Below are 22085 nucleotides of genomic sequence, written 5' to 3'. Positions count from 1 at the left end.
ATAAATTACAAACAAGTAAATGTGAGGCACACATACAATCTTCTTAGATGATGGGCTGACATGCCAATCCACTAACTCTTCATGAATGCCCCATACAATTCCAAAGGATGTTTCCTTATACTTGGAAGATAAATGTTTGGGAGGGATAAGATGTGCAATTACCTAAGAATAAACAGAGGTTTTGCCTTCTATATCCCCCTGAGATACCCAACAAAGATGTGACTTAAAAGGGAAATTATAGGCCTATCCACCCATTGTAGACTGAAAAGGATTTGGTGGAATCCATTCTGATCTTTATATTGCCTGGTTCCATGGCAAACTTGCCAAAATCAAATGTGTTCCATTGGGTCTGGGACCCCTGGACACTTTCTTAATGCTTAATGTAGAACAGCCTTCCCTGACCTGATGCCCTTCAGATGTGTGTAACTAAAACCTCTATCATCCCCAGCCAGCAGGCCAATTGTGCTTGCTGGGGATGATGGGTACTCCAACCTATCTGGAGGGCACCAGGTTGGGGAAAGTTGATGGGCACAAGCAAAACCCTCATGTATCGGTTCATTGCAACATCAGTACTTCAGACCAGTGTAGGCAGCTTCTGTACATGACTAGTGCGACCTACCCTCCAGATTCTGGTAAATCTCAGTTCCTGTCTACAAAGTTCTGCAGGGTTTGAAAATGTTTCCTGGAATTTGGAGAAAATGCTCCTATAAGATGGAATGACTTAAAATTGACTAGGCCTTGGGTTTCATTGTTGTGGCACCCAAGAAAGATTATTATTATTTATTATTATTTATTTATATAGCACCATCAATGTACATGGTGCTGTACAGAGTAAAACAGTAAATAGCAAGGCCCTGCTGCATAGGCTTACAATCTATGTAAAACAAAGGTGCGGGGAAGGCCGTCTATGTTATATGTCTGTTTTTACGATTCTTTGTCCTACAGCCTGCACCAGCTTCACTCATTCTACAGCACAGAAATATAATTTATACTACAATCACCTTGCTGAATTGCTTATCAGCTGTCTCTCTCCTTACTGGCAGAAAAATGGAAAAGTATCTCAGAAAAAAAAGGCACCAAAAAAGAGTGTAATTTCAAATACAGAAAGTATTTCTTACAAAGGCTTCTGACACTACCCAAGTAAAGACAGAGACCTATTTTTGAAATCCACAGGGGAAGTGAGCACAAAATATCCTATCAAAAAACAAATTGCTTCTTAAGAACGCAGTAAGAGGACTTTAATCTCATCTCCAGAGGAATTCCTCTTCAGCAGCAGAACTCCTAAAACTATTGCTTTTTTCCTTTTTCTGCATAATAGTAACTTAACAGCCCTATTCTGTCCCTCTTTATTCATACACATTACTGGCTTATGCAATAGCCCTAATTCCAAATTGTGCCCCTGGGTAGAAAGAAGATGAATAACTTACCCACTCCAACCCTTGGAAAGCTAGATTAGGTCCAGTAATGTAGGGGAGCCAAGACTCACAGGGTTGAAGCACCAGGGTCTTTTCATTAGCAGGGACAATAACAGCATCCGCCACCCCAACTCCCACTCAAGACTTTCCTGCTCCATCTGAGCTTAGCTGAAATCCTCACAGTAGCTGGGAGGGAGGGCATGGGTTTTTGCAGCAACAATATCTTGCTGTGAGCTATCCCTGCTGTAATGCGAATGGTTTTGTAGCGGTAAGATCTTGAATGGGCAATTAAAACTAATTTGATTATAGTGGAGATGGGGTGGGGGGAGCTGGGACTGGTTTGCTGACTTTGAGGGGGGGAATAAGTAGGCATAGTTGGGCACTTGCCAAGGGTTCACACCCCAGCAGGACCACATTGACCATTCTTTACCATTGCATCTTGCTTGTTCCTCTGCCGCCTCTCACTCTGGCCTAGATAGTGGCAGTGGTGAGAAGAAAGAGCAGTAGACGCTATTGTCTACTTGCTCACTGGCTCTCCGTCTGTCAAGAAAGCAAGTGGGAATGCAACAGTAGCTAGTGGGAATGGCAGTGAGAAGGAAGAGCTACTGAGGGAGGGGGCTCATCGAGAACATCTCGCCAAATGGTCCCCAAAATCTGGAGCTGCATATGGGGTGTGGATATGGGGACTGTTACGATGAACATCTGCACTTCAAAATTTACCACTCTACCATTTGATAGGCCAACCTTTTTTGAAACTTGAGATTTAGGAGAACTGCCTCTAAAATTTAAGAAATTTGCTCCATTGAGTTCTTTTAAGAATTTTCCCTAATTCTCACCTCCCAAATATTTCAGCCAGCTGAGATAAAGTTGCATTCTGAAATCTGCATTTTTGCAAGCTTTTCGAGGCAGCTCATCACTGGGAAAAATGCACACATATTAGGGAAATGTGCAGAGCATGGCAATGTGTGCATAAAATGCTTTTATCTGAGAAAAGTGAACACAAAATAGCATTTCAGCAATGTAAAGTACTCGGGGAAAATGCAGATGTTTAAAAATGCACACAAAAATGAGCATAAAAATAGATAGATTATGAAAAATGCATTATGGCATACATCAATGGGTACATTATGAAAAATGCATTTAAATTTCAGTATTTTCTTTAATCTCAAACTTGTGTGGAAATGGGTTGGAATAAATTTAACCTCAAAAACTGGACAATCCCAGCAAGAATAAGACTTACAGTTCTGTCCATCCCTGCTCCTTTTGAAAATACAGTTCTTATGTCCAAAGCTTGGTGATCTAGCCTGTCATCATAGGCCACCAGGTTGCCCCCAATTCTATATTCTGCCGCCACTTCCTTCCTTCCTTCTTTCCTTCCATCCTCTCTTATTTTCCAGAGTCCCCTTTCTGCTTTTTTCTGCTCCACACCAATAATATGGCACATGGACATCAAAATGTCTGCCCTGTTACTCAACACCTTGACAACAGAAGAGGAAACCCACCTGCTAATACCCAGCTGATAGGGAAAACACACTTCCTGCTGTAATCGGTGCTAGAAGTGGGGCGGGATGGGGTGGGATTCAATCCCACTTCTTCTCAGGTGGAAGTATAGCTATGTCACCTCTTTACAGGGAGACAAAACTGAGTCCGGCTTAACTATCCCACTTTCTTCAAAACCATCCAACTTCCTTCCCCCTGATTTCTACATTGGGTAGTAGCTGTTACACACAGTATTCTGAGGACATGCCCACTCAAGCAAAAGGCTGTTTGAATAGTGCAGCTTAATGTACACTCCCATTTATTCAAACTCAGGGAGGTGGGAACCTACCACCCACACCCACACCCAATAATTTTGTCTCCCTGAAACTGGTTTTGGTTTCTTGAAATTCCTGACAGTTTGCTCAAACTGGAACCTCCATATTTGTTTTGGAACTTTAATGTGAGTGCCAGCGGCAACTCTAATCCAAATCAATTAGACTACCTTCAAAACCAGCTGGATATGTAGATGCTTGGGAAAATGGGAATGCATTTACAAAGAACTACAATTCTAGGACTATGAGTGGAATCCCATCACAGAGATTTAGGGCCAGTTCTAGTGTTCATGCAGTTACTGTTCACAGCCATGTGTTCCTCTGAACACATACAGGTGGCTAAGTAATATCAGAAGGATTTATTTGCATAACCTTTCCAGCAACTGTTTCATAAGGCTACACCAGTCATTTATTCCGGGATTGTATCACAGTTGTCACTAATGGACCACATGATGTTCACTTACTCCTGTGTTGATCTTGGGTCTACCTCTCAGTCTTCCCGTATTATCGCTGCTATTGTCACAGGGTTTTTTTTTTTTTTGCTCTCTTGCATCCATTGCGAGGAACGTTTGCAGTATGCCTCCCCCTTTATGAGGTCATTGTTGTTCAGCCTGAGTTCCAAGATCAGCAAACAGCCAATTAGCTGTGAGGGGTATGTGCATGGGTATCAGCATGTTTTACCGCTGAGTGTATTTTTTAAAATTATAGTCATATCTCTGTGCAGGAGCGCATATTTGATGGAGTTTCTATCCTCCCATGTGTTGCTGTGTGTCTGCATTCCTGTGCCCCATACCCATCTCCCTAGCCCCGCCACTTCTACTGATACACATGTGGAACTGCCATAATGAGGTAAACGTGCTCCCGCAACAGTACTCCTCTAACTGTGGTACAGATCAGTGTTGTGTGTGCGGGGAACCTCCGGGAGAATGCCTCTTCCATTGCGAAAGGGCTGCAGGTGTAGATCTATTTACAATCTGATAAGAGTCTAGGATCAAGTTTATGGAATTGTTCCAGGAAATGTGACATAGTTAATCCATTCCCCAACTAAATTTATCCATGCACTCATGGAATCCCTTTAAATGTAAATGTTTCATTAGAATCAGGCTACCCAGAGGCAGAGGGACTGTATCTTCTATTGGTCTATCTAGTCAGTGAAAATGCTACAGAACTGAATTTCATACAACCTTTATTCAGTTGAGAATGGTGAATGAGAAACAAAAATCCATGAAAAAAGAGACTGCCTAAGCTAACTTGAAATAAGAATATCAAGGAAGTTCAGAAACTATAACACAATTAATCATATTTCTAGGAATATACATCTTAATAAGATGGGTGCTTCTCAGTATACATGGAATTTTTAAAGAAGAGCATATCACTTTACTCCATTGGTTTTAGGCTCAAATGGGGAGAAGTTTTTTCTGGTAGTTCATTGAAAATTTGCTTACAGACCCTTCAAAAATCAAGAATGTACACTCCATTGAAAGAATAACCTTAATTATGATTCAAACAGTGTTTTTCTAGGCTTCTATGGATATTGTAAATTATATTTCTGAATTGTAGCATTGTGTAATATCCATTCCTCTGAGGATCAAAGATGTTGCTGTGTTCACTACTGGCAAGCCTAAAAAGTGGAGCTGCATCCAAACTAGAGGTATCATTGGTCTTGGTGATGGGATTTGTAGAGGTCCAAATTCATCCTGTCTCACCCTACAGTTAGACAGCTATGGGATCCTGCTTGCCAGTTGCAGAGATAAACAGTCAACTTTAAACTATCAGAAAAATCAGTTTATTCTCCTAATTATTAGTCAACACTGTGAGTGAATATTTATGCTCAAACAGGATATCAAATCTGTCCCAATGGAAGAAATAATGACAAATGGTGACAAGCAAAAGATGAAGCTACATCCACAGCAAAACATAACACTGCAGGAAGATTTTCTACCACGTGAAGTTTCCATCACCTTCATTTCCATTTGAGATTTCATATGTAACAAAAGCTGCCAGCAAAAACAACTAGCAAGCAGAACTCCCAAGGGTTCCAGCATATGTTTACATAATTGCCAACATTTTAAAGAAGATGTCAGCTCACAGATGGCTGTGGACCCAGGCAACTTTCAGATGTGCCCATTGTATATGACTACCCAAATTAATTAACTTCCATGAACTGCTCTGGAGTGACATAGCTTAGAAGTAGTAATTTGGCCTCCCTGGTAGATGGAGATATACACTCCCAATCATTTCCAGGTAATAGATGTCTGATAGCATAGTTGGAAAAGAATTCTGCCTATTGCCTTTGAGAGCTGCCAATAATGATTGTCAGTAGTGCCAGTAATGATTGCCAGCATGGACATTCTAACATTGGTTAAAGTGGCTCTTTACACTCTATTGAATTTCTAACCAATGTTATTTGCATGTGGAATTTAGCTGGCCTAATAAACAGTAAAAAAGAAAATAACCAGTGATTAGCGATGTGGCAAAATCTCCTCCCCCATACCAATTAAGAGGTCCTTTCAGGCCCTGATTGACATGTGGGGGCAGTAAAGCACACTTTCCAGACCTCCAGAAAGTGTGCAGATTTTCCCTGCCACACTTTCCCGTGCCCCTCCTGTGCCAATTGGGGCCTTAAAGGGCTTCTTAACATAAGTGTTAAGGGGCCGTTTCAGGCCCCGACTGGCACAGGGGGAGGGAAAGCATGTTCTTGGGGGCATCTGGCAAGGGCTCAATTCCCCTGGATTAAGAGGGCCAGTGGGGAAGGAGGCAAAGTGTGCTTTCCAGAGCTTCTATAAAGTGCACAATTCTCCCGGTATGCTAATGGTGTGCCGGAGCAATTTCATACTTTCTGGAGCCCCCAGACTTGCGCAGCACCAAGCACTCAGCTGGGCCAGCAGGCAGCGCTTGGCGAACCCGCAGGGCAGGCATCCCGTGAGTTCTTCATTGCAAACCAGTGGTTTTATTCTAATCCTCAAAATGTTTTTATTAATATACTGTACTGTACTGTGAAAAATTCTGAATTCAGATTTTCAATGAAAATACGATAGTTCATAGAAAATACGATTTCTTATCTACTTTCTTTCTTATCGACTTTCTTTGTTACTAAAACCACAAGGTCTACCAACCAGGGCCTGATGCAAAAAGATGTACACTTAGGATTAAAGAATTGAAGGCCCAGGACTTTGTTCTGAGTATCAGAACTGAATCGAACTCATAGCCCTTCCAAACAAAAATCCATTCCTAATTACCTCTGTCTTTCTAGATTTCAGCAACATAATTCAGGTGGCAGAGGTGGTGGTGATGGGGGTCATTTTGTGGCTGCCATTGTTAAACAACTAGGAGTCACACATCCTTGCTGAGTTACTGTAAATCACCCAGTGTTCTACCAGGAAATCTAGAAAGATCGCCCTACTGCCCATCCCTGTGATAGCTAAGAGACCACAATCCTTTTAATTAGTTCACAACCCAACTGAGAAGTGATCTTTATCCTCATAAGAGGAAGGGTTGCCTCAAGGTGACTTTGGATGCATACCTCATAAAGGTCAATAATGACATTTCCTTCAAGTCCTCGGTTGCTCTTGACGTTCTCCAAGGCCAGGGTGAAGTAGATTCCTCGGGTGTCAGAGATGTAAAGGTTGTACGTGTCATTTTGATTCCATTCTTGAACTGCGGCAAACACCTGATTCTCATCTGTGCTGATAATATGCATGTCCTGTTAAGGAAGATAAAAGGCTTATTACCCCTGATCTTTATATTTCTTTGCCCTTTGGGACACAAAGCAATTACTATGACTTATGCCACAGCAGGGAAGGACCATGAGTTATGAGTGATGTTAAACAATTTTCCATTAGACCAAGCCAATAAATTACCATATTCAGGCTTTCCTTATTTGTATGTTTTTAATTTTAAAATGGCTACAGGGTAGATAATAGGGAAGAAAGGATATTCCAGAGTCCTTGAAGGAGTCCCATCCTACTTCATTTTATATTTATACATATGCATGTTTTATTGCTCCTGGAAGATTCATGGCCTCAGAGTCTAAAGGATTTTCTTTTACCCAGAAGACACAGAAAGTGGAGCTAAAAACTAGTCAAGACAGTGAAGTTGAGCTTTCTACAAGAGAGATTCAGCTCCAACAATAAGAGGGGTTCAAGCTTCAATGTATCCCTCCATTTAGATTCAGGATAGCTACCAAGTGAAACATTCAGCCCTGGAAATGAAAATGACAGCAGTATATTCACAAAGTGCCTTTCCTAGCAACTATCAGAACCACATGTGTGCTGCCAATACCATCACCACCACAGCTACTTCTCAGCCTACTACTCAGACAACCACCTGGACACAAAATAGAAGGGTGGGGGAGAAAAGTCTGCTGATTTCTATTTAAAGCAGCTCTCAGTAAACCAGCTGTATGCTTTTCAGTGGACTGAAGACAAAATGGTCTCCACCAGACTTAATCACAAAGTGAGAGACATCCAAGATAAATGCAGTTCACCAGCAACATATGGTGGCCCAACAGAAGCCTTACAGAGAAAACAAGGGGATTCCTATGCACCTGTTGGGCTAGCAGAAGTTGGATTTGGTTGGTGAGTCACAGGTTGTGCAGCCATGCCACAAGTTGAAGAATGGATAGAAATGTAAATAAAAATCAAAGGGATTTTTTTTTATGAAGGATAAGAAATGCAAGACACAAATCAGATCTTCTCTTTCTGTCACATTCTTTCTGATTCTCAAAACTGTTTATAAAAAGCACATTTACCTTTGGTAGTGAGTACTTGGGCAATTTTATCTGGGTGAAGGGTTCTCTTTTGTAGGACACATAGTAATTTGCTCTTCCACCAGCAGTCACCTGTGCAAATGCCCAAAAATGATAGAATGAATGCCTATTTAAACACATACATTCTGTTACTCCCTGGAAAATCTGAAAGCCCTTTTTTGTTTGTTTCAGAATAGTAATCCAAGATAATTGTTGAAAGAACTCTGCAAATCCTAAAATGAAACCCAGCAGGGTCAATACATCTGAAATATTAATTCACAATCACATTATTCTAAATTTCATCTTGGTTTCTATTCTCCATTGCATGCACAACCACATACTTCAATTTTGACATGATTTATCCACTGAGTTTCAGAAAAAGGAGTGAAACAGGGCTAGGCTCATTTGCACCAAAGCCAAGCGGTTATTAGAAAACAAACCCTTTTTTGAGGTGTTTGTAGACTGATTGCTTTATAATTTGTCCTAACAATTTCTGAGTATCGAAGCCAGGCTAACGTTGTGAACTATAGTCTCATTAGTTTGACTTCAATACCTAGAAAATTGTTAGAATTTTAAAGCAATCAATTTGTAACATTGGAAATTGCTAGCTGCTAGCATGGATTTTGTAAGAACAAGACTTGCTAAACCAATCTAATCTCTCCTTTTGAGAGTAACCGGTTTAGTCGACAAGGAGAATACAGTCTTTGTAATGCCCCTCTCCTTTTTACACTCTCATACAAACCAGATGAATACAACACAGAAGACACTGTCAGCAGATGAATTTAAAGGGAAATTATAAGTGCACAAAGTGGCAAGAGTTGTTCGTAACAGGTCAGTTCATAACAGGCCCATTTTGGATTGACTATGGTTCTGCACTTCTTTTTTATCAAATACATAAAAGAATAGAGAAAATTCCCATCACACATTTTGGTGGCTCACACTTCAGGTGATTGCCAAGATATTTAAGAACAATGTTAGGTTTCAAAATGGTTCAGCTCTGGGAAATGCAAGATGTTACATAGAGAAAACAAAAACAAAAATGCTCTAGCTAAGCATTGCTATAAGTTGCCTAATAACTTGATAAACATAATGGTATAGTGATCATAATAAAATATTAAATGCTTTAACAGAAATGAGATATCCAAGCACATGGCACTGGATAAATTATAAATTGACTAATGTCTCCAGTTCCACAGAGATGTAAGCTCATCTGAATAGCTCAAAGGAGATCTGGGCCAGATCTACACCTTGTTTCAAATCATTACCAATGTGGAATAAAAAGCAGAATATAACATTATGAAAGCAGTATATGGAATGTGGATTGTTCCCCAACCGTTATCAGTGCATTTCAGTACTGCTATAAAGCAGTAGTATGGATCTAGCCCAAGAGAGCAATCCTATTGTCACTAGAGAGCATCCCAGAGATGAGAGGATTGTTCAGGGTGGGGAGGGGGAAACACTTTCTTTCAAATGTTGGAGACTCACCAACACACCCTGCTTGGCTACTCTGAGCCACTGTAGAAGTGTCTGCTGTGCTCCCTCTATGAAGTAGGAACTCCAAAGTAATAGAGAGGGAGGCCTATCTGATTTTCCTTTTTGGAGGACAGGAGACAAAAAATGCCTACACTGGCAGGAGCTACACTACTGCTTTAAGAAGATCTATAGCAGTAGTGACAAATGTTAGGGCCCAGGACACGCTGCATATACAATTTTCAAACCATTTTCAAAGTGTCATGTCCTGCTTGGTGTAGATCTGGCTACTGATCCTTGTCAGCAGGGCTTTGGATGGAATGGAGCCTTCGAGACTGGAATGCTCAATAGTTTGGGCTCCTAATCCACAGGTTTGTGCCCTAATAGATTCTGCATCTGTTGGGGCGGGGGGGGGGGGGGCGGAGTGAGATGATTTAGTCATGGAGAAAGTTAAGGGAGATTTGGATCCTAATCTTAGATATTCAAAAAGTGTGTTTCCAATATGATGGCGAATGGTATTTCCCATATCTGCAAATTAAAAGACAAGAAAACATGGTACTGAAGATGCAAAGGAAGAATCTTCTCTGAAGTTTTTTTTTAAAGAATAAAATATAAACATTTGACATGTGTGTTTCAAGAACAGTGCACTATGCATCAGAAGAAAGGATAGACTAGAAAAGACATTCAAGATGAGCTTGATGCAGAATCATGCAGTTGAACATTATTCCTTCTTGTGCCACAGATTCTTCTTAGGCAACAGTTAGTCTTGTTGACTAACCGGAATGCATGTATGTTACAACTTTTCTGCTCCCACCACAAACAAACAAAACAGGATCAGGCCCATTGTGGGGCTTGAAAAACAGTAATCCATAGAACAATGGGAAACTCACCCATATCATTACGAAATGGAAGCAAAGGGAATTCCTGTAGTACTGCTACAAATCAAAGCATACCAAAGAGCACCAAACTATATAGAACAAGGGGTGGACAACTTGAGGACCTCCAGTGATTCCTGTCTACATCTCCCATCAGCCGTAGCCAGCATAGCCAACAGTGAAGGATGATGGGAGTTGTTGGCCAAAACATGGAGAGTCACAAGTTGCCCAGCCCTGATATAGAGGAGGGAATTCACATGCCCATCAATAGGCAATTGCAATCAACTGTTATTTCCATTAAAGTAAACAATATTCTCTCGTTCTCTGTTTACAGCAATAAAGTGACTGCATTACTCCTCCCACGTGTAGCATTCAAACCTTCCATGAAGTTTTTTTTAAGACAACTCTACTCAGATACCCAATTAATAAGGCTAAGAATAAGTGTGCAATTTCATAACAGCCAAGAAAAGATATTCTTGAGGCAGTAATATATGATCTAGAAAAGCACAAAGAATACAGTGAGAAATTCCAACTGAGTTCATGTCCAATGATCCCTTTCTACCAAGTGACTATGTATTATTAAGCCCAATGAAATAAAAAAGGAGAGCCCTGCAGCAGAAGCACAACATGATAGAACCACACCCTGGTCCTCAGCATAAGGCAAACCATACACTGCCTTCAAGCAAGCAATGTTATTTGGTTTCCCTTTCCTTTACTCTTGCCTTGGGGGCTGAAAGAGGTTTGATGGGCATTCTTTGTAGTATCCCTTGATCCTGACTTGCTTTGCTTTGGCAACAGGGCTCTCCTTTCATCTAGATGACATATGCACTGAAAGATAAGTCAAGTCATGTTTTGTCTTGTAAATCATTCAGAACCCTAAGGAAATCTTATTGAGACTCCATTAGTTTCCCTTAGAAATCCTACAGAGGTTTTACCCGAGAAGGAAGCTATTTTCATCTTGGAATTCAAAACCTGAAAACGTTGGTAGAAATTCTAAAATTATGGGACTCAACTATGCCATGCTGGATATTGCACTATGAAAGTGATATGAAAGCGGTATATAAAAGGCAGGAGCCACACTAAGCAGGATATAGTGGTATGAAAGCGGAATATGGTATATGTCAATGGCCCCCAACAGTTGTTAGTGCACTTCAGTACCACTATAAAGCAGTACTGTGGCTCTTGCCTTTTATATACCGCTTTCATACCCCTTTCATAGTGCAATATCCTGCTCGGTGTAGATGAGGCCATGGTCTTTAAATATTTAGATCATGAGCCAAAACTTACACCTGATAGATAGTATATGGTTGTTCCATCCCTAAAATTGTACATCTCCTTTCTTTTCTATATGGATCACTGATTCATAGACTAGTGTCGGTACACAGATTCTTCTTTTGCTCACCCATGTCACAGAAGCTGCCCCGGGCTGTTTTCTCTTAAAAGTGGGAGCTTTATTTTGTTGTTCCCCTTTTTAAATTCAGGGCAGAAAAAGCCCCACATACCTTGCATAAAATGGCTCAGTCTGACCCACTGCAGGATGAGAGAGCAAGCAGTGAAGACCCTCCCGTATACAAGGATCTGGTTAAATTAGGCTCTGTTGCAGTATCCCATACAGAAATCCCATAAAACAACAAGGTAAAAACAACAAGGTAAACGACAAGGGTTCTGGACTCGACCCTTGGCTATTGGGTATTATCAGTTTTTCTTGCCTTCTTGAATGGTTGCACTGATTCTTTTATTATTGTTTGAATATAGTGCTAATATTGAGCACTTATGGTGAGGTGAGGGCATCATAACTGTTTCCGCATTGCAGATTACTACTGTCTGGAATAAAAATGTTTCACCTAAAGTCAGTGCTAGCACTTTGGCAGCTTCCTCCGCTCTTGGTACATTAGCACTCATTCAAGAAATGGTGAATCATGCATGAACAAAAAGAAATGTGTACACCCACCCAGGACTCGTAGGATGTGAAAACAAGGAAGGCATACTGACTCAGTAGAGGAAGGTTGGTAAACAGGGCACATTTTATTTCCTTGTGTGTGAAGGTACTCTTTTTAGACTTCCAGGATCTACTTTGCTTTTTTACTAGCTCTCTGAGATCCACCAGCCAAAGCCCAGTGCAAAAGACACATACTGCAACTTAAAGAATTCTGAGCAGGAATTTGTTTCAAGTACCAGAACTGATCAGAGCTCACAGGTCCTTCCACACAAAAATCCATCTCTGTTTACCCCAAGCTTCTAAACTTTAGCAGTATAATTCAGGGTGAAATAATCTGGAGACAGACATCCTTGCTAATCTACTACACATCACTCAGAGGTCTGCCAGTGGATCCAGTTCTCCCTTCTGCCACCTCTGCTATCGACATATTCCTGTTTACAAAATGCATCTTCCCAATATTGATCCTGGTTACAGCAGGATGGCTTTTTCCTTTGCCAAAAAGTTCAAAGCAGCCAATAAAGAAAAAAAGTGTGTGTGTGTGTGTGTGAGAGAGAGAGAGAGAGAGAGAGTGAGTGAGTGTGTGTGTGTGTGTGTGTGTGTGAGAGAGAGAGAGAGAGAGAGAGAGAGAGAGAGAGAGAGAGAAAGAGAGAGAGAGAGAGAGAAGATATAATAAAACACAAAACATTATTACTTAAAAAATAAACATAACAGGGATGTCCACCCCTATCAGTTTCCCTGCACATTATTTAGTGGACTAACTTGATCTCTTCTAACTTCATCTGAAGTCCATCAGATATTTTGACTGAGTTGCCTTTAGTGATGTGAGCTAACTCATAATTGGGGGTGCTTTAAAGACGAACACCCCCAGTTAAGAAATCCTCACCCCACTTTGATATGGGCCTGGTCCCATTTGAATTCAGCTTTTACTGTGCATGTCTTGTCCTTGTCCAACCACTACCAGTCACCTAATATCCCCACCACCACCACCAGTGAAGCAGTACAAAGCTTCACTGGACACAGAAGACACCTTTTCAGGGTCACCTTAGCTGGAAATGATGGTGAGTCTGGTGGGGAAGATGGGATTGTCTCCCAATTTAATTTGAGTGGCAAAGAAAATTGCAAATCCCATCTTCTCTGGCAGGAAATGATGTTCCTGACAATGCTTGAGTGTCATTTGTTTCTCCAGCCCTTCTCTCCTATTCAAAAATAGGCTTTCCCCCTTCTACTGGGAGTCAAGGAAAGTGATATGTTATGGGGCTCTTGCTTCACCAATGGTTTCAAATTTTCTCTCTTTCAGTTATTCACAAGACATGCTTTTAAAAATCTAAGTGAGCCAAGCAAAGTTTGCTCATTGCTGCATACCTTGAAGTTATTCAGAGTTTTTTGTTCCAATTTCTTTTTAGGAGAAATTTGATTGCAATTCTAGTGCTAAGCATCAAGAGTTAGTGATCCAATAGATCCAACATGCACTGGAGAAACTTCCACCATACCACATTTCATAAGCACTTTCCAAATGTGAAATAGTGTTTTCCTTAAAGTCTGCTGTGATTTAAAATGAAATAAATAAATGAAATCAAAACAGTGTCATTCAATAACATAAACTCATAATTGCTTATCTGGGTGGGAATCTACACTAATGTTATTCTAACGTTTTGAATGGGTTACTGTGACGCACAGCGTCACGTGACCCTGGGTCTCCAATGTTGCAAATGAGTTGTACTTACAGGTTCTATTTCTTAGTTCCAGCGTGGCTACAGATTCATGTGCCTCGGCCTACCGGTAATTTTCCTCTCCCTTTCTCAGAGCTGCTGGGTTTGCTCTGCCCACTTCCTGTTCTCCTTCCTTCGCCCTGTTTGCTATCTTATCTGCTACAGCAGATAAATCACACCAGCGTTATACTGTGCAATCACTGACAATTGCATGCAAAGGATTCAGAAGTTTTCCATCTTAGAATCTGCTTTGATTGTGAAGTAGTCCCATGCATCCAGCGTTAATTGTGCTCCTTTTGCAAAAGATTTGTCCCAGCCGCTGTTGTGGGCGCAGGAGCAGGATTTTAAACAAATGCTTACATCTGCGTAAACTTTATAGATAAAGACACCAAAATTGGCACAGTAATTCAAATACCAAATTTGAATCAAATTGGGTCATCGGTTGATTAGTCCAAAACTCATGACCAGCGGGGCTTAAACGGGGCTGTTGCTAAAACTTTTCAATTTGGTCACCCATCCAAACTCTGACCAGACCCAGCCCTGCTTAGCTTCAGCAAAGCAGCTGGCTCCTATGCATTCAGGCAATTCCCTAGAACTTGTGTTAAGGTGTTTGGGGAGGGGGTTTGTGTGTGCTTATGACTATTACCCTTCCGGCTAGGAATGAGGCAGGCAGTGGGCGGAGCAAACCCAGCAGCTCTCACAGAAGAGGGAGAACAACGGAAACAATTGAACAATGTGCCCTGAAGTTCCATTGCAGCGAAACGTAAGTCACTCTAGTGTGTCCCGTGATACAGAGAAATGATACAGAGAACCACGTTAGAAAAGGACACTAGCAACGTTATAAGACTAGTGTAGATCCAGCCTGGGTTAGATTTTTTTTATGTCTGGTTTCACAATGATCTGCAATATTTCCTCGACACCCTGATAATAAAATATATAAAATCCTGTATCAGAGATTTACCCTTTTGGTAAGAGGGGTATCTTCTAAAAGAAAACCTCACCACCATTCAGTATAAAAATTCTAAGAGCTGAAATTTCCATTTTGTAGTGCTTGCTTTGGCAGGCAGGCAGGATTTTTGAGGAAGAATATATCGAAGTCTTCTTTATTATAGCAAACATTTACTGCCTTTTAAGATTTCCAATAAAGCACAGAAAATTCCCTTTGCAGATATGTTTTCGTCTTTCCCCCCATCCTCTGAAATTTCAGCCTTTTATATTGCCATAGCATCAATAACACCCCCAGCAATCATATCATCTCTGGATGGTGGTGTATTTCTATAGAGAAGCTGTCATTCAAAGGCGCCACTAAGACTGGTCATAATGCACAGAGATTTCATGTCTGATCCACTCTGGACACATCTCTGCCTTTGACAGAGAATGGTAGAAAAAAAAGAAAAGATGAAGAACAACTCTGTTTTCAGAGCAGCGGAAGATTTTCAGAATCAGAGGAATGTAGGATTTTATCATTAATTCTGCAGTGCATCACTCTTAAACGAGTGAAATAATTTTGTCTGGAATTAGGGCTGGCTACAAAAAAAAACATTAAGATGCCTCCAGCACCTGAGTTGTTGAGATGAGGCACAACTATACTTTCTGCAGCGCAACATTACAAAATATGACATTCTTTCCCTGTTGCAAAACCCCCGGGGTGACAGGTGTTGGCAATTATTGGACATACCCACCAGAATCTGTCTGATACAATCAGAAGGCTGGAATTCTGACTTTTATACATTCTTTGTATTCCTAGCCGAGTAGAGACTCCTGTATAATTTATGGGGTGATGGTGGGACGAACTGCAAGGGGAAGGCATGCATGCAAAGGATGCTTTTGATTCTTTTGTTGCGCTGACTTCCTCCAACAATGAATTCCCCCTCCTTCATTATCCTTTGGGCAACTAAGATAGAATCATAAAATCATAGAATAGCAGAGTTGGAAGGGGCCTACAAGGCCATCGAGTCCAACCCCCTGCTCAATGCAGGAATCCACCCTAAAGCATCCCTGACAGATGCTTGTCCAGCTGCCTCTTGAATGCCTCTAGTGTGGGAGAGCCCACAACCTCCGTAGGTAACTGATTCCATTGTCATACTGCTCTAACAGTCAGGAAGTTTTTCCTGATGTCCTGCTGGAATCTGGCTTCCTTTAACTTGAGCCCGTTATTCCGTGTCCTGCACTCTGGGAGGATCGAGAAGAGATCCTGGCCCTCCTCTGTGTGACAACCTTTTAAGTATTTGAAGAGTGCTATCATGTCTCCCCTCAATCTTCTCTTCTCCAGGCTAAACATGCCCAGTTCTTTCAGTCTCTCTTCATAGGGCATCTGTTTGTCGCCACAAGAACCTTTGGTTAAAATCTAACTAAAGTCCTACACAAGGTAGACCAATTGAAATGAATGTGATTTAAGTTAGTAATGATTAAGTTATGTCCCAGTCATTTCAATAGGTCTACTCTATGTAAGACTTTAGTTGGATTCTCCCCTTTGAGTGTGGGAACTGGATTGGAGGATACATTCTAAAGCAGGGGCAGGGAACCTCTTGCAGCTTAAGGGCCAAGTTCCTGGGGACCATATTCCAAAGGAAATTAAGGGGGGCAAAATAAAATAATAATAATTAAAAATTAGCATATTATAGCTTTAGGATGCAATCCCTTAAAAAGTCCTACAATTTCCAGCATGCCCCAGCCAGCTATGCTATCCGGGGCATGCTGGGAGTCATAGAATTTTTTTCCTGTCCAAACACGCATAGGATCACACCTGAGAGCTCTTGCTGTTCGTAACTAAGCCTTAAGAGATGGCATGTCAACCTTTTCGAATGAAGAAAACTGCACAGAACCTGGAAAGCCACCAAACAATTGGTGTTTGTGGCCAGGGGATGGGGCCAGGGAAGGGGGGCATGGCCATCTCTCTGGAATCCCAGAGAGCTGGACTTGTCCCCCATAGGCCTGAGGTTGCCCACCTTTGTTCTAAAGGGCACCCAGTCCCATCACCCCCACCCTTTTAAACAGGGAAGAGGCAGTCCCAAATCTGTCTCTTTAAACCTCAGATTGCATGACAATGACAATCTTGGCAGCACGAGCTCAGTGTGTATGCAACTCTGAAACTGTCCAAACAGTTTTGGGAGTTATTTTCTGGCAAGAGCAAGGAATCACTATTTTCAGCAGAAACAATACTCTATCCTCCCCACCGAGCCATCGTAGATGCCGTATGCACTCATCACTTTATTAATATACGGAAGTATATTTTTATACATCTTGTGATATGTAATGTGCTTTATAGTCCTAGGCTGCCATCATAGCAACCCTGTCAAGTAAGGTTACTTGTGAATGTTCCCTTTTAAGAGATGTAAGAACAGAGCTTGAGAGCAAGATGCCCAGGGCCAGCAACTAAAGGCAGAAAACATTTTACAGACCCTGATGGATGGAAGTAATTTCCACATTATAAATTCATCCACTCCCACATGTCCCAGCTACAACAAGTAGTGCTGGCCATCACATCATTGAGAGGTGGCAGTGCTGGGATGGAAACCTATCAAGAGGCAGAATATTATGGCCATTCCCAATGGTCGTTACATATCAGTGATTCCTATTTTTTCTAATGAATGGTTTTTGGCCAGAGGAAAAGTCTGCCTGAGCTGCAGTGGATGGTGGATGGAACCTGAGCCAAAAGTGGACAACGCCAGAACCAAAAGTGGGTGAAGCCAGAGCCAAAAGTAGGCATAATCTAGCATTGCAAGTCTGCATATTCTTTTTCTCTGTGTGCCACGCCATCCCTTCTTTATCCCTCTCTCTATTAGATACACAACCCACACAACACAACCCACAGTGGAAGAGACAGCGATTCTCAGAAGGCAATTCTAAGAGCAGGTCTGGGCCTACAGCATCTGGAGAGCTGCTCAGGACCACATGTTCCACACTGCAGTACTTCATGATCCAAATAACATGTGATCTGGCTTTCAATTTATGATAGAGCTGCTATTTTTAATCCAGATCACTGAATTCCACCTCCAATACTCTCTACTGGACCACATTGCCCATCATCATCATCATCATCATCATCTCTATACTGCCCAATAGCCAATGATTCACAACAATAGACTAGGTAGCAAGTCATTCAGCCCAGGGGAAATCATCAAGGAGATCAAAAAACTGATCAGCTGGCTCAGCTATGTACCCAGTTGGCAGCAGCTTCTCAGAAGGAGTGAAAGGAAACCTTCAACAGGTAAGACCAATTTGGTGCTTACTTTAGCAGGGACATGGCCTTTCCACAATTTACACCAAAGGTAATAAAAATCGCAAGCAATTATCAAACCTCATTACTATTTGTGTGGCTCTCTGGTCAGGAATGAAGTTCAGGAGGACTTCATTTTAATTTATATTGATGAACTTTTCCTATAAGCAAGCAAGCCTACACTGAATCCCAGAGATTATTACATCTTCTTTTCTCTCTGACACCACCTTTTATTTCCTATTTGATGAATGTCATCCAATTATTTTCCCTGCTCTCATCCATCATCATGCATAGCCTAGAATTAGCTGGGTTTGTCTTTTCCCCCTCCTCCTATACTTAACGATGGGCTCGTTAATCTGCGGGGAGGGGTTGGCGTTCCATTTTATGGGTTTAATTGGGACGCTGGCCAATTGAAATGATTCCTTTGGATGAATGTGTTTGTCATTAAACACATCTGTCTTCCTTGTTCTATGTTCAGCCTTCCCTTGTCCAGATCTAGTCCCACCTCCTTGCATTATTTCAGGTTTACGCTGCATTTGCTGATTTTTAAAAAATTGATTCCTGAGTAATAAATTAGCACCTTTATAACTAGAAGATAATCTAGCACAATATCCATTTCTCATTTAAATTTACTTCAATAACATTTCAAATCATTATGCAGTCTAGACAGTAGACACAGAGAGGAATGTGTCACCCAAGAATCATATTGGCCATTAACTAGGAGCCCAAGAGTTGAAGAATAGCTAAATGGTGCCTGGGAGATTTAAATGCAACATTTCTATTGTGAGCCAAGGCAGACAAAGTGGTTTCAAAAGAGAACTGGATGCTTGCCCTATCACCCTGCCCTTCGTTTTCCAGATGCTGCTTTTAAAATAATACAATCTCCCTCATTCATACTGCTACTAATAATAATAATAATAATATTTTATTTATTTATTTATTTATTTATTACATTTCTATACCGCCCAATAGCTGGAGCTCTCTGGGCGGTTCACAAAAATTAAAAACATTCAAAGTATAAAACAACAGTATAAAACCAGACTGTAAAATACAATATAAAAGCTCAACCAGATAAAAACAGCAGCAATGCAAAATTACAAATTTAAAACACCAAGTTAAATTTATTTATAGACTGTTAAAATGCTGGGAGAATAAATTTTAACTCGGTGTTTTAAATTTGTAATTTTGCATTGCTGCTGTTTTGATCTGGTTGAGCTTTTATATTGTATTTTATATTATGTTTTTATACTGTTGTTTTATACTTTGAATGTTTTTAATTTTTGTGAACTGCCCAGAGAGCTCCGGCTATTGGGCGGTATAGAAATGTAATAAATAAATAAAAAATTAAAAAATAAAAAGGTCTTCACTTGGCGTCTAAAAGCATATAATGTAGGTGCCAAGTGAACCTCCTTAGTGAGCTCATTCCACAGCTGGGGTGCCACAGCAGAGAAGGCCCTCCTCCTGGTAGCCACCTGCCTCACTTCGTTTGGCAGGGGCTCGTGGAGAAGGACCCCTGAGGATGACCTTAGGGTCAGGGCAGGTACACACCAGGGAGGTGTGTTCTACAGGAATTACATCACTCTCTCCAGGCTCCCTTTCCATCTGACTACTTGTCTGGAGTGTTTGCACCTTGGGTTGGGCCAGTGGGATAGATTGGGGATTCTTTTGGTGTACCTCCCATACCACTGCCCAGCAGTCTTCTTACCTGAGCTGACGGAGGTGGTTGTACTGAGATTCTCCAACACTGTTAATTATGGGGGATGTCAACATTCATGCCAAGGGTGCTTTGTCTGGGGCAGCCCTGGATTTCAAGGTCTCCATGACAACCATCAGACACCACCAACATGTCATCAATCTGACACATTCTAGACTTGATATGGCTGTGGAGATGGTAAACTGAAGGTGGAGGAGTCTGAATTGTTCTCTTTATCATTGTCAGATCACCGTTATCATTGTCAGATCCCCTCCTATTTAGACCTATGTTAGCTTTTTCCCGCCGCAAGGGTGGGGAGCATATTAAGGTTTACCCCCTGAGGCTAATGGAGCTGGATGGTTTCCAGACAGCTCTGGGCAGTATTCCATCTGATATGGCTGGTTTTCCTGTTGAAGACCTGGTCGATCTGTGGAATGTAGAAATGACCTGATTGCTCCCGAGTGCCCTCTCCATAGTAAAGCTCACATGGTTTCATAGTATACCTGGTGCTGCAGGTGATGAAACAAAATAGAGAAAGCTTGAGATAGAGGAAAAATCCTGATGGATGCGATCAAACACCGGTATTCTAGGGCAGTGAAGGTGGAATCCTCTATATGCTGCCTAGTGGAGCTTTGGAGGTTCTTCAGGACTTATTATATGCTGGCCCTAGGAAGTATGTGGATCCATCACAGCCCCACTGTGATACATTTGCAAGTTCACTTTTTTGTGAACCGTCTAGGGAGCTTTGCCTATTGGAAAGGAAAGGAACCTCTCATGCAAGCACTGAGTTATTACTGACTCTTGGAGGGATGCCAGCTTTCGCTGACGTTTTCTTGGCAGGCCTTATAGTGGGGTGGTTTGCCGTTGCCTTTCCCGGCCATTATTACCTTTCCCCCAGCTAGCTGGGTACTCATTTTACCGACCTCGGGAGGATGGAAAGCTGAGTCGACCCGAGCCGGCTGCCTGAAACCAGCTTCCACTGGGATCGAACTCAAGCCGTGGGGAGAGTTTCAGCTGCAGAAACTGCTGCTTTACCACTCTGCGCCACACGAGGCTCTTGCTTTGGCTATTAGGCAGTATATAAATGCAATAAATAAATAAATATTTTTGCGCACACACACACACACCCTCGACTGAGGCTAGATCTACACTAGTGCTTTTTATAGGTACTGAAGTTTACAACTGTTGGGGTACTTTATGCATTCCATATGCCACTTTTCTAGCATTATTTCTTGTTTTTTATTCTGTATTTTCCAAAATATTACAACAGATGCCGTTGTGTGTGCTACAAGGTATAAATGCACAAGAGGGATATAGCATCACCATGATGGGATTGTATCGATATGATATGAGGTGTAGATCTGGCTGCAGACTCTAGTGTTATAGCTGCTGAATCAGGTGAGGTATCCAAATTCCAGAGCACAGTTTTGCCCAGTTTTGTTGTATGAGTTGTAGTTGGTACAGCTTGAGGACATTGGTAAGGTGCTTGGATAGGTTTGAGCAACCCCATTCATATTAGATCCTTGGCCCTCTTGGCTTATAAAAACTGGCAGGGAAGGAACAGTCAGCTAGCCCAGAGAGGTGATCCATGTGAGAGGGAGTGGTTCTGGGAAATCTGAAAGAGGTGGTGGTGAGACCACTCCTGAAGAAATCCTCCCTGGACCCAGAAGAATTCTGTCAAAACATTTGGGAACTGTAAAAACTGATGGATGACTAAGATCCAAACCACACATTCACCTAGGAGATGTGAATCAGGTCAGTATGTATCACAATTTGCAAAGACTGAATTCCTCAAACATCCTTCCAAAGGAGCAGGATTGAAAGAAACCCCTAAGTGGAGAAGAAATCCCATAAACTACACGAAATTTCAAGCAGGATAGGGGGGGGGGGAACCCTCACCCAGCAGACAACGGACTGCAGAAACAAACCATGACTGTATCTCAAATTGATCCTGTTCAGACAACATGCTAAGCCACTATGGTTAAGCATTTTGACCTAAACATTACGGCTTAGTGTGTTGTGTGAACCATGAGTTAGTGAGTCATGTGAATCATTCTTAACCATGGTGGCTACATAACCACAGTTTAAACACACTCACCATTTGCTGCAAAAGGGTTAGTGCCTAACCAGGGTTTAACATGCTGTCTGAGCAGGTCCATTGTGGAGCCTGCAATATTGGACTTCTCTGATTAAAACAAACATTGGCA

General features: G+C 41.6%; 1 protein-coding gene across 1 annotated transcript in view; it reads right to left on the bottom strand.

Annotated features, from left to right (window-relative positions):
• The window catches only part of SORCS3 (sortilin related VPS10 domain containing receptor 3), a 526629-nt gene that overhangs the window by 114308 nt on the left and 390236 nt on the right, over nucleotides 1-22085 (bottom strand). Inside the window, exons 8-9 of the mRNA XM_063133247.1 lie at nucleotides 7977-8066; nucleotides 6750-6929 (exon numbers count right to left, since the gene is read on the bottom strand). Of these exons, the coding sequence (XP_062989317.1) occupies nucleotides 6750-6929; nucleotides 7977-8066 (270 nt within the window). The remainder of the gene's footprint in view (nucleotides 1-6749; nucleotides 6930-7976; nucleotides 8067-22085) is intronic.

Source organism: Elgaria multicarinata, chromosome 8, assembly GCF_023053635.1.
Source record: "Elgaria multicarinata webbii isolate HBS135686 ecotype San Diego chromosome 8, rElgMul1.1.pri, whole genome shotgun sequence".
In the NCBI taxonomy this organism is placed as follows: Eukaryota; Metazoa; Chordata; class Lepidosauria; order Squamata; family Anguidae; genus Elgaria; species Elgaria multicarinata.
This window is presented reverse-complemented; position numbering and strand designations above follow the sequence as displayed.